The sequence below is a fragment of the Lodderomyces elongisporus genome, chromosome 1 (genome assembly GCF_030384665.1).
Source record: "Lodderomyces elongisporus chromosome 1, complete sequence".
Lineage (NCBI taxonomy): Eukaryota > Fungi > Ascomycota > Pichiomycetes > Serinales > Debaryomycetaceae > Lodderomyces > Lodderomyces elongisporus.
Genome location: NC_083673.1, coordinates 2,387,024 through 2,400,630, shown reverse-complemented (window position 1 = coordinate 2,400,630; position 13,607 = coordinate 2,387,024). Strand labels below are relative to the sequence as shown.

Here is a 13,607-nt window from a genome sequence, read left to right as displayed (position 1 = left end):
AACTCTTTTTTCTTTACCCTTCTTATGTCCCTTTCTCCAAACCAAAACCAAACCCAATTTACATTATACATTTTTATACCTTTAGGTTTCTGTTTGTGTTTGTGACATATAGCAACTTTTTAGAGCATACACTTATCCTAACAGATTTCACTCAGCAAGTGCAGTTTACTATTTCCATCACTGATTGTTTAACTCTTTGTCTATTTCTACTTCTTTTTACTGCTTCGTTTGGTATTGTTTGGTATTGTTTGGCATTGTTTATTTTTATTTTTTAATTTTTTTCCATAATTGTTTCGTTTGTCCTCTTCCGACAGCTAGGTTTCCCGAAAGATTGGAAAAGGTCAGGCATAAATGGTCAAAGAAGAATAAGCAGGAGCAGTAGCAGGAGGGTGGAGAGTCAGGTGGATCCTAAATCCTATTTTTCTTCTTCTTCTTCTTCTTCTTTTTTTTTACTTTTCAGCTTTCCTTCCTTTCTCAAATGGTTTGGCGATGCAAGTTGGCTTTATTTCTGTAAAATTTTATTGTCACACTTTTGATTTTTTTTTTTCTTTTTCTTTTTTGATTCTTGAAACGTGAATCTTTTCCTCTCTTCTCATTCCAAAGTATACATAAACATATATATATATATATATATATATACTACGAGTATACCTCCCCACTGATCCACACAGCCAACAACAACAACTACGGCACCAAAAAAGAAAAAAATTATTCAATTTTTAATATAGAGGTACCAAACCACCATTCAAACACATTATCTTTCAGAGTCTTATACTTTTGGCTTTTTTTTTCTCAGACATCCTTTATATTTTTCTCCCCTTCATTTTACTGTTGAAAGAAGGAAGAAAACAAAACATTGTAATATAATATTGCCAATTATAATACATCAACCATCCCTCCTACCTCCTACCTCCTACCCCCACTCTCCCTCACCATCTTTTTCTTTTTGAGAAATATTTTCAACAGTTTGCATCCAAAGAATTAAGATAAACATTGGAGAATCTTCCCCTCCAACTTTGCCTTATTCCTTGACTCATTCTTTTCATTTTTCATTTTTCATTTTCCAACTTTTCATATTCTGCTTCGTTTTGTTTTTGCAAAACCTTTTCGCCCTCCTTGAATTTCCCCATATCGACAAGCTACAATACCACTTGCGTAGCAACAGCTCATCATCATTATTGTCTACCAAACCCCCCTTTAATTTGACCAAACACATATACATACACATACACATACACATACACATACAAATATTTATTACATAACACAGCGCATCATGATAGTGGTACTGTCTATTTTTAAACCATTTGTATTCATTTACCAATTCCTATATCGTGTCTTTTGGTCGGGGTTGAACCAGCGAAACATTTGGCAATTACCACTCAATTTTTGCATCAATTTCAGTCCTATATTTATTTGGCTATTGATCTTCAAAAATGCCGGAATCATTCCACACTCAATAAGACCAACCATCCACGTGAAGTTGCCATACAGGTTGGATATGTTTATGTTTGAAACATTCTGGGGAAGTCTAATGACCTTGGGGTTCTCAAGCGGCCTCGGGTTCTTGATGTATTTTGGCATCTACCTGCAAAAGCAAAAGTTTACTGGATTTAGAAGAAGGCGACAAACCGACAAACTCACAAATGACCAGAAATATCTGCCAATCAATGAATGGGACTCGGAAGAAGAAGAATTTACTACTGAAAGCGGTGGTCGTGGCGGCAACAACAACAACAACAACAGCAGTAGTAGTAGTAGCAGCAGCAGCAGCAGCGGTGGCAGCAATAGCTCCTCCTCATCGTCATTTGACATTGAAATGTCATCATTTGATATTGATGAAGTGACAGGGGAGGTTGACGCAATAGAAGAACTGGGGCATTTGCAACGAATTGGTAAGTTTGGGTACCCATTATTTCCACTGCAACATACAAATTTCCAAGCTTGTCCCCATCATAAAGACTTTACGTACTTTAAGACTCTTTCGGTTGATGAGATCAATTCAAACGCACAACTTATTAATGAACGATTTATCAGAAACAGCAAATTGCATTTTCTTCCCATTAACTCATGGCACTTGGCACCAGCTTGTCTTTTTGCATCATCATGGTTGATTTTGAACTTTGTCTTTTGGTTGAGAAACCCTATTAGGACGTGGGAGGATCTTTTGGCATGGACATCGTACGTGTTGGGCCACATCACCGTGCCCATTGTTACTGCAGTCTGGCTCTATGTGTTTCATGCACCAGGTGTGCTCAAGTCGTATGCGTTGGCTATGGGATTTCAAAATATTTGTGGTGTTGTTACCCACCTTTTGTTTCCATGTGCGCCTCCGTGGTTTGTTCATAAAAATGGTGAAGATGCACCTGCGAACTATGAAATGTTGGGCTATGCTGCAGGATTGATTAGAGTTGATGTTGCTTTGGGCACACACCTCAACTCCAATGGGTTTCATATTCTGCCCATTGTGTTTGGTGCTGTGCCTTCACTTCATTCTGCAATGGCAGTGATGACATTCTTTTTTGTTGCATACTATTCTAGATGGATTGGGTTGAAATTGTTGGCGCTTGGGTTTGTTGTGTTGCAGTGGTGGGCTACTATATATTTGGACCATCATTGGAGATTGGACTTGTATGTTGGAATGATTTATGCCATTATTTGGTTTACAATTATATACACGTGGAGGCTAAAGAAGGTGAATCAAAAGTTTATACAACTGAGATTGCAATATGCATTTAGTGAGGGTGGAAGTACGATGGGAATGAGAGTGTTTAGAAATACTAGCATCCAATGGTTCTTTGATCCATTGGCATAGGATGTGCGAGAAAGAGAGATAGAGGTGGCAGTGGAGAAGAGAAGCACTTGATGGAAAACAACTTAATTTGCATAATAATCGAGGGTGGATGTACCAATACATTTTTTTTTTCTCTTGTATATATATATATATATATATATATAATAGTTTTCTCCCTCTTGATGTCATATATAATTTCTAGCATTATTGATTATTTTGCCTCAACCTCATAGATTTGAGTGAAGAATGCAAGATACAAGAAGAGAATATGAATAAACTTGGTGAATCTATACTAGAGTGGCGGTGATAATTGCAAGGATACGGCCATACAGCCCCACAGCCCCTTGCATCGCCTAATCAACTTTTTATTTTCTATTTTGAAAAGTCTTGTTTTTTTTATTTTGTTTTTGTTTTCTGTTTTGCTCTTGTTTACATTTTCTGTTCGATATGTTTATGGCAATTGTAGAGGTATTTTGAAGAAAATGTGGTAAATGCAGAATGAAGGGACACGGAGTAGTTAAAGACACGCCGTATAATGCAATTGGTGATACTGTGACACAAGGAGTTCACAAATTGGAATAATAATAATAATAAAGATAAGTATAAAGTGGACAATCCATAGTGGTTTGAATCTAATGTGTTATTTTTTTTTTGTCCTATCTCATATTTCTTGGAGTATTGTTTTCGACAACAGACCAATATCTTTATGTTGTTTTCTCGAGGGAACCAACTTTGATAAGATTCGCGTTTCTTTGTGCTTGTTTCAAAATTATATGAAACATTGAAAGACAATACCCTGTTCTTTTTTGGAAGTAGGAGGTGGAATAGGAGGAATAGGAGGAATTGGGGGGGGGGAGGGGCGGAGGGGAGTGAGGCTGTGCCTCTGTGTCTCTGTGCCTCTGTGTATAGTGTGTGTACCTGACTGAATATTCGTTTGTTATTGATTACATAATGCTTTCTAGTATTCTCATCATCGTCGTCATCATCATAAATTTTTTTTCTTTTTATTTTTTATTTTTATTTTTATTTTTATTTTTATTTTCATTTTTTATTTTTATTTTTATTTTCCCTCTCTTTGGGCAATACTATTCTTTATATATATTTTATATATATTTTTTATATATAATTTATATATTTTGCCCTTTTAGTAAAAGATTGTCTATTTCTCTCAATAGGGGAAAGCCGCGTGTGACCTTTTTCGTTTCTTTTTTTTTCTTCTACTCCTTCACCAAACCTACAATTCCTTATTTTTGTTTCTTTTGTTTGTTTTTATCTTCCCTATAGCACCCCTACTAGGTTTTCCTTTTTTCCTTGCTCTTTTTTCATGGTAAATAAATGCTAAGTCTTTTTCCATTCAACAATCTCAACTTCATAGAGAAGTTTCAAAATAAACTCATCTTTTAGCAAATTATTAGAGGATTAAACTTATAGTTAGATGTGCGTTAGCTATATTACAGTTCATATTTCTAATTAACACTCTGCGCCTTGAAGTTTTTTTTTTTTCCTCTTCTTCTTTTCTTCCCTAATAAATATGACGTAATGAAGGTTTGTTGTTTCTGTATTTTTGTTTAGTTCTGCGATGCTAGGCTCTTCGGTACATCGTTCCGAGTATATTGCTGTTGACTTGCTATAGTCATAAAATGACATAGTGCGCTGATGTTGTCTTTTGTTCACCAAGATGACACAGATTCTATAGTTTGTTTCAACGCCATAACAAGGAGAACAAGAAATTTATCGTGAATTTTTCCCACTATTACGAGACACGCATACCTCGAGAAATAGTAGAATTCATACACACAAACACACACTCACACAGACCCGATGGAGACACTACGAGCTAATCCTCTTCCATTCTCCATACCCCTTGCGTCATTGAAGAAGAAGAGAAAGAAGAAAAGGAAAAACAAAACAAAAAAAAAATTTGAGAGTGGAGAGACTCAGTAGCCAAACTAAAGTAAAGCCTCAAACCTTTTTTCAATACTACTATTTTTCCGTACAAGATTGCTTTATCTAATATCATAACCATTCTTGGGGTGGGTTAGCGAAAAGCAGCAAAGCGCAAAAGCAAATATATAAATGTATATATAAACATAGTCACGAAACAAAGTAGACACATACGATGTCATCATTGCTCTAATATCGACCAGTAGCAAACAATCGTGACACTTTAAAGTCATCACCACTGTATGTTCTTGTATACATATATATTTAGTATACATATTCAGTATATATATATATATATATATATATATACCAGCTTACACCAAGTTCTATCTTCGTGTAACTTTCACAGACATTGTCCTTCTTCTTCCCCCTCCCTCTTTCATTTCCTCCCCCCCCCCCACCCCTGCTTTGACGAGAGACACATATACTTACACATAGCCCTATCTCACACCCACACAAACACACACACACACACTCTCTCGCTCTCTCTCGCACACTCTTCTCCCCCATTTCCAAAACCAATTAAATTATCAGCATAAAACTCACCCACATATAATAAATAATTGGAATAACCACCACAAAAACAACAACAACAACAACAACAACAACAATAAAAAAAAAAATTTAAAGAGTGAAGAATCACATTTTGTTCCCCTTTTTCTTTTTCCTTTTCTTTTCTTTTTACTTACTTACTTACTTATTTTGCAGTATTGTAAACAGTTCATCAAGAGCTTTATTACTATATATTGGAGCACCACCACCAAAATAAATTACAATTCTTGAACAAAAGTACAAGAGGAAAAGAAAAAAAAAATACTCAAGGAGGAATAACCGGTAATTTCCATCGCATTTACTAAGATTTTATCACCAGACGGTACCAACAGCAACGTACATTCAATTTTGCTTTTGCTTTTGCTTTTCTTACATTATTTTATTTTTTATTTTTTATTTTTAATTTATTATTTTTTATTCAAACTTCATACAGTTTTATATTAAATATAAAAATAATAAAATAATAAAATAAAAAAATAAAAAAATTAAAAAAAAATTTAAGTTACTAAAATTTAGTAGCTTTATTTTTCCATTGAATAATTTCTGGCAACCAAATTTATCTACATCGAGTTTCAATTCTTCTTTTCGTTTCCCTTTTCCTTTTGCTTTTCCTTTTTTTCCTTTTGTTTTGAAACTACCCACCTTTATAACCTATAGCATATTTATCATTATAGCATACACATAGCAATATATACAAACTGACCAGCATCATGATAACGAGTGGCCAGCATCTACATTATATCAACCACCACAACAATAGCTCGCAACCGCTACCGAAAACTCTAAAACATCGCAACAGCACCGCCTCATCCTCAACAACCCCACCCAGCATCAACCCATCCACAAGCTATAAGCTGAGATACTTTAACCGCAAATTCAGAGCATTATTACCATTCCTATTGCTTCTACTATGTCTATACAGATCGCTAAAAATATATCTCACAACAGAATTAAACCAATCACTATTAGAACACTATGCTCTAGTGCAACACAAACAGTCAGACTTTAACCCTAAAAATATCGCATTGGATGTATACAACTATGTCATTGAACAACAAGAACAACATCTGCAAAAACAACAGCAACAACAGCAACAGCATCTGCAACATCAACAACAGCAACAGCAACAGCATGCAGTGGACTCAAAGTTGGGCAATAGCGAAGGCATCTTTTTTCACTGGGATGACTGGGTCGACCTAAGCAGAGGCAACCAGCAGTTGACTCAAGCTCGATTATCATCGCCATCAGGAACACACTGCGACCCTAGTCTAGTCAAATTCGGGGCAGTAAATGCCCACTGGTTGGAAAGCTACGAGACAAAAATTCAAAGAGGCGCCGTAAACTTGTACTGCTCAAAAGACATCCCAGAAAGAGTTGTTGTAACTATGGACTCATCAATGTTGGAAATTCCCGTCATTGGTAAAAAGAGGTTTGGAAGTCACAAAACAAAACCAACACAAACTGATCAGTTGATATCCAAAATGCAACAGTTTAACTATACAAGCCCATCACCGTTCAATGTACAAAACTTTGAACTTTTGAAAAAAAGCCTTATGGTGGAACCCGAGGATTTCATTTTTAAGCCAGACGTGGAAATATTTGCCCTCCAAGAAAAACTAAACAATCAAACGATCACCTCAAAGGAGTTGAAATACCTTGAATTTTTAGAATACGCAAATAACCACCTAGTTGACCACACAGATAGATACTTTAAATATGCATGGATATATACTGATGTTTTACAAGGTAATGCCCACCACATTGCATACCCCTTTTTCAGCAGGTATATCAGTGATCGAGAAAGACAAAGTGTATTGCACCACATGGTTCGCGCATGGTTCCAATTTGCCGAGACTAATAACTTCGCTAGCTGGATCAATTATGGAAGCTTATTGGGATGGTCATTCAATGGGGTAAACATGCCATGGGACACGGATATTGACGTACAGATGCCCATTGCCCAGCTAGACCGTTTGGGAAGAGAGTTCAACAAGACATTGATTATGGAGAATCCAAGGTTTGGCAATGCCAGATACTGGTTGGAGGTATCGCCCACCTACATCCGCCAGGGTAATGGACGTAACCACATTGATGCAAGGTTTATCGATATCCACAGTGGGTTGTATATCGACATTAGTGCAATGTCACATACTGAAGTGCCACCACCTACAAAGGACAGAACTGTTCCCGATAACTTGTCAACAATGTTGGTGCACTGTAAAAATTGGAACTGGCATACACTAGACGAGTTGCTACCAATCAGACACACGTATTTCGAGGGCGCTTCGGTTTATATCCCAAACAAGGTCAATAGACTCTTGAAAAACAAGTATGGGAAAGATGCATTGACCAATTATAATTTCCACAATCACAATTACCAACTGGATATCTCTATGTGGGTCAATGATGACATCTGTAAGCGCGCACCAAAATCACCACAATCCAGATTCAACAAATGGCATAGTCTCACTAGACAAGGTTCATGCAACTCACGCAAGTTGCAAGATGAGTACAATATAATCCGGAAATGCACTCAGCGACATTATGAGTTGAACCAGGACTTGGACCACCCAGTATACTATGATATCGAACTCACTGGCGATTTGCCAATATTTAGGAAAGATTCATGGGACTACTACCACGATATAAGCAGCCATGTTGTTCAAAATGATAACTGGTATGTGGAAAAAAGTATCATTCGCTGAAAAAATTTTAATAAAGAAAAAAAAAATATAAAAAAGATTGGAACAAAAGCAGCTACGCAATACAAACATTATCAAAGACTTTAAAATAATAAAATGAAGGAAGAGAAGAGAAAAGAAAGGGAAAAAGAAATTTAAAATGACGTTGAATATATGAAAACAAGTTGCAACTAAAGAAAGAAAAGACAAGAGAACTCCCAATAAAGTAAGGAAATGGAGTAATCGTCGAAAATCAATGTCATTAAATTATTCATGTACTATAACTTTTACTTAAATCACCCGTATTATTATCATTATTATTATTATTATTCTTATTACTTTCAAAATCATCATTATTAATATAACTGTTATTTATATAATTGATTTGATTATTAGTGTTCTTGTTACTCGTATTCTTAATTACAATATTTCGTTTCTTTAATAGACTTATAAACTGATTTTTTTTTTAGTTTCCATCGTGTACATATATAAACAATTCATAAAGTCATCAAGGCATTATTCCTTCTTTCTTCTTCATTAATTTTGTTCTCGGAGTTTGTTTCTTTTACCAATAATTAGTTTTCAAATCTAATGTTTTTCCTAAAACTGCGCATGAACTTTTCTTAGCGGCTAGATGTTCTGAACTACGATGTTGTATGATACGACGAGCGAAAAAAAAAATGAAAAAAAAAAGAGAGAGAAAGACAAAAAATGTTGGAAGAAAGCCGATCAGTCTCCCCATTAGCCACCCAGATCTGCGATAGCAAAGTATTACCTAATCAGGAACTACATTGCGCCCTTTAGATCTCGACAAGGTTCACAATGTACCGGACCTTATACTATTTCAACATATTTGTCCGTTTATTGTACGTTTTTATTCGAAACAATATACATATATATAGAGATTTTATTTTCTTTATAAATCCAAATTTTAACTCCTGACCAACGAAATTTTGTTCAGTAAAAAACATCATTTTCATCATCATCATCATCATCATCATCATCAAAACAAAATAGGAATCTGTATCACCATGACAAAAGTATTCATTACTGGAGCCTCTGGGTTTATTGCCCAACATATTGTAAAGCTTCTTGTTTCCAAAGGCTACGAAGTCATCGGCACGGTTAGATCACTGGCAAAAGGTGCTCAATTGTCACAACAAGCTGAAAAAACACAGATCAACAACAACAAGAGCGACCCAAATGTGACCAGTGGAAGTTTCACGTACGTTGTAGTTCCCGACATTGCAGCTCCCAATGCTTTTGACAAGGCACTTGAACAGCACCCAGATATCACATATTTGATCCATACAGCCTCCCCATTCACTTATGATACAACTGACCCGGAAAATGATCTTGTTCTTCCTGCAATCAATGGTACCCGCAACATTCTTGAATCTGCTACAAACAATTGCCGCAGCTTAAAGAAGATAGTTTTGACATCATCGGATGCTGCAATCTATTCCAACATTGCCGAACGAAACAATCAATTAAGCTTTAACGAGGAGAGCTGGAATGATGTAAAGTATGAAGATGCAATTAAGGATGCTGTTGGTGGTTACTATGGTGCAAAATCGTTTGCTGAGAAACTTGCATGGGACTTTGTAGATGAACAAAAACCAAATTGGGATTTGGTCGCGGTGAATCCAAGTTATGTGTTTGGACCTCAAGCATACACTTGTGATCCTCGCCATTTGAACACTTCAAACGCGTTGATTGGTGATTTGTTGGAGAAAAAGGAAGGTCGCGGCAGTTCCGAGTTTGAGAATGAGATTGGTGGGTACATCGATGTGAGGGATGTTGCCCAAGCCCACGTTTATGCAATGGAGGACGTCGACAAAAAATGTATTGGTAAGAGATTATTTTTGAACAATGGTCAATTTAGTGTTCAAATGATGCTCGATGTGATAAATGACAAATTTCCAGAGTTAGGTTTGATTAAAGGTCTGCCAGGTAGTGGGGTCAACGATATCAAGGTACTTGCAAAAGTCGATAATAGTGCAACCAAAACCATCTTGCCTTGGCAGTTTATGAAATTGGATGAAATTGTTGTTGACACCGTGCAACAAATACTCGATTATCAGAATGTAAAAAATGTTCTATGAGTATGATAGTCTATTAAAAATCAAAATGAAGAAAAAAGAAAACTCATGGGGAAATAAAAACAAGAAAACAGAAGCAGTCTATCTATCCATATATATATAAGTTTGTATGTAGCATCATTAATGTTCCGAATGTCTATTGTATGTCATGAAAGTAAATAAGACTCCAAGGTCATAAACGATTTTCAAACTACCGGCAATGATGAAAGTGAGCCATTGTAAGCCATTCTTGGTCATTACACCAACGATACTAGGCCCTATAATCTGTGCCAAGGTTTTAACCACATTAACAAATCCAAATACAGCGGTTCTATCTTCATCGGGCACCAATGCTGCCAAAAACACGTGCTTCGGTGCAACATCCATTGATTGAATAGACGAACGTAAAATCAAGATGGCCAATGTTACTTGCATAGTCAGTGGAATTGGAATCATTGTGAGCAAAAACGATGCAGGAAGATGTGTGGCTGCCATTGTGATCACTGCACCTAGCCTTTTTGTCATTGATGTTGATGCAAGCGAAGTGATTCCACTAATTAAACCGGTGGTGAAAAATACAGAACCAAGAAATGATGACGAAATGTCGAATTTGTGCTTGAAGTAAAACGATTGCCATGAAAGAGGTGTCAAAGATGATGCAAAAGAGTCGAGTCCAAAAAGAAAACAAATTTTTACAATGATGATATATGTGCTTGTTGACAAGTGTTGTGGAAGAAAAGTAAAGAATGATTTCTTTGGTGTTGTCACTGTTCTTGTTGAGTCGACGATTTCATCCTCAGTTTCATTCTCAATCAACCTTGTGGCTTCCGTGGCACTTGAAGGCGTTGCATCGATTCCATTATTTGAAAGTACTTTAGTTGGTTCAATTGCTGGGCTGATTGTCAAGCACAAAATGGTACTAATCACACCCAAACCAGCGTAAATCCAAAAAACTGCTTTATAGCTATCGAGCTCGGTATATTCCAACTTGTTCTTAGTCAAGTCAATAATCACACCGGCAAAAGCAGACCCAATCGCACCACAAAACATGCCAAGAAAAGTGTACCATGAATAGATATCTGAACGGTCCTTGTTGAATTGGCAGAGTTTTGCTATCGCACTTTGTTCAATTGTTCTAAACGGTCCCACTTCACCGCCCGATGGGGTCATGATCCCCAAAAACGCTACAGTGCAGAGTACATAGTAGTTTTCCAAGATTCCAAATACGACCCCAGTGATGACCATCAATACTGAACATAGCACAAGAATTTTTTTCCTTCCGACTTGGTCGGTAATCAACGAAAAGTAAAAAGACGAGATGAGGTCTCCCAAAAACGTGAGTGTCATAAAGTAACCGATATATGATTCATCACTGACTAGTTGTTTAAGGTAAAGCGCCAAGATTAATGAAGTGGACCCAAACCCAATGAGTCTAATCATGCGCACGAGAATAATGACATAGACATCGTAGCCTGCACTGCGTAGAGTGCTCAATCCAATTTCATCGTGGATGAACCGAAACATTGTAATAAAAGACATTTTTGAGACAGGGTTTACACGTCCTTGTCCTTGTCCTTGTCTTTGTCCTAGCTGTTGTTTTTGCTTTTTTTTTCTTTTTTTAATTTTTTTGCAACCAGTCTTTTATACAATTCTTGTTGACAGATGTGTAAAGCTGTCTTTGGATATTGAACTGAAACCAACTTGCCTGTATAGTGGGACCAATGCAGTAATTGAATTGGAATCGATCATTCTATCTTTAACATTATTTACTTGTATTTTATTTTTATTTATTATTATTATTGTTGTCACAGTGCGACACACATTGGACGCTCTGTGCCCTCGTTTCCGCTAAGTGAATATTTGGAGAATATTGCACGACATAGGAAACTTGAAACTTCAAACAAGATGAGTTTATATAAATAGGAACGAGAAGTGGTAAAATTAACTTATCACTATTATATAGAAATATCGGTAAAATATAGATTTTATACGGTCAACTACATTGAACACAAATCACTAGGTGAACGTGCAGAGTGTATACTCTCACGATTCTCCTTACTAGTGACTTTGTATGAGACAATTTACTCTCTTAACTTATGAGCATTGAGACCTTTATAGGTGCGATCATTGACAATTACACTTAGTTGGAATATAGCCTATCAAGTCACGAACTCAAACCGCTGGTATCGGTGAGCTACCAGCTCAAACCGATGCTCAGCAGTCGTACACTTGTTACTTGTGACAGTGCTATGCGACAGAATGGCGACCAGAGTGAGGACCTCAAATCCTTGCAAATCATGTTGTTTGAATGATTTGATATGGTTACCTAATATTTCAAGTAATTGATACATTGGTTGAGGCTACTGTTAAGCAGTATTGTCGACCAGGATATTGAATGATCATGACATTTCAATACCTTGGCATTTCAACATTTGGTCAATATCATTTATGAGAAGGACCTGTGGAAGAGTAAATCTCCTATCCACGAATTAATAGCTTCACTATTGTGAACTACAGTTTAAAGGAGGAGCTACTCCTCATTGGAGAACTATGCGAGTTTAGTCCAATGGAACATAATGCATCGTAGTCATCGGGACGTATCCGAGACTACACCAGAAAATATCAAATAGCGTATACTGTCAACACTTTATGATGGAATATTCACCCATCAGTTGACAAAGGGCGAAGGTTGTAGACGTTAGACAGAGTGCAACTATAGACCGAATAGAGTCGTGTCTGCTGACTTGGCTATAGTTTGAAGGCTGTACGTGTGATAGGCATGGCGTTGAAACGAGTACCGAAGATTGCACGGGTATAGGTGGCTACCCTCAATTGGTGCAAAGATCGAGGAAAGTATTTTTAGGATAATGACCACATCCCTAATTTGGGTTTATATCATTTTTTTAAAAAAGACTTATTACATTCTAGAAGGTAAATAAGCACCGTTAAAGCAGCGTTTAAGAAATCATCATTACTGTCTACGGACTCATCTGAGTATGATGGTAGCAGACTAAACAAACTACACGGGTTATCGGTGAGGTAGAATTACACCAGATAAAAACGGCGGAGATGGTAACTACCGAGGGAAAGACTAAATTGCATCTCGCAAGAAAGACTATATAGCATCTTGAGAGAAAGACAGAATTGCATCCCGAAAGAAGCAACCAATTATTATTATGAAACTACAGTGTTTCAATAGGTCGTTCAATCATCACTTTATTAGAGATACTGACTTAGCGCCTGCTATATAGGAGGAGTCAAATCCGAGGCACTCATTTATTGTCGACAAAATTTTTAAGATGAGGCCAGGATACACGACTATGCGCTGGTGAAAAATTTTCACCCTACTCAACAAAAATTGTTGTCCACGACCTCTTACTCGCGTGACGAGAACTATAAGTATTCCCGAGATTGATTGAACGAAACCCTTGATAATTTGGAACAAAGGGTTTATCTACCATAAAAACATTTCACCAAAAAGTTTAACACCAAGTATATCACATATTACATTCAAGCAAAATATTATTCCAAAAACTTGAAAAACTTCTACTACAA

The 13,607-nt window shown here is 36.6% G+C and overlaps 4 protein-coding genes across 4 annotated transcripts; 3 read left to right on the top strand and 1 right to left on the bottom strand. All coding sequences in view use genetic code 12, as the record gives it.

The window, feature by feature from the left end:
* Positions 1-1,276: 1,276 nt before the first annotated feature.
* On the top strand, positions 1,277-2,815 carry IPT1 (inositolphosphotransferase 1; the record flags this gene model as incomplete). Its single annotated transcript, XM_001528323.2, has 1 exon — positions 1,277-2,815. The coding sequence occupies one exon, from the start codon at positions 1,277-1,279 to the stop codon at positions 2,813-2,815; it is 1,539 nt and encodes a 512-aa protein (XP_001528373.2).
* A 3,185-nt stretch (positions 2,816-6,000) lies between these two features.
* Positions 6,001-7,995, top strand: PVL30_000860 (uncharacterized protein; the record flags this gene model as incomplete). The annotated part of the gene is made up of 1 exon (XM_001528322.2): positions 6,001-7,995. The coding sequence occupies one exon, from the start codon at positions 6,001-6,003 to the stop codon at positions 7,993-7,995; it is 1,995 nt and encodes a 664-aa protein (XP_001528372.2).
* Positions 7,996-8,131: 136 nt separating this feature from the next.
* Positions 8,132-10,076, top strand: GRP1 (Cinnamyl-alcohol dehydrogenase Flavonol reductase/cinnamoyl-CoA reductase; the record flags this gene model as incomplete). Its single annotated transcript, XM_001528321.2, has 3 exons — positions 8,132-8,136; positions 8,442-8,449; positions 8,989-10,076. 3 exons carry the CDS (start codon positions 8,132-8,134, stop codon positions 10,074-10,076), a joined length of 1,101 nt encoding a protein of 366 aa, XP_001528371.2.
* A 117-nt stretch (positions 10,077-10,193) lies between these two features.
* PVL30_000858 (uncharacterized protein) lies at positions 10,194-11,576 on the bottom strand (the record flags this gene model as incomplete). Its single annotated transcript, XM_001528320.2, has 1 exon — positions 10,194-11,576. One exon carries the CDS (start codon positions 11,574-11,576, stop codon positions 10,194-10,196), a length of 1,383 nt encoding a protein of 460 aa, XP_001528370.2.
* Positions 11,577-13,607: the final 2,031 nt, after the last annotated feature.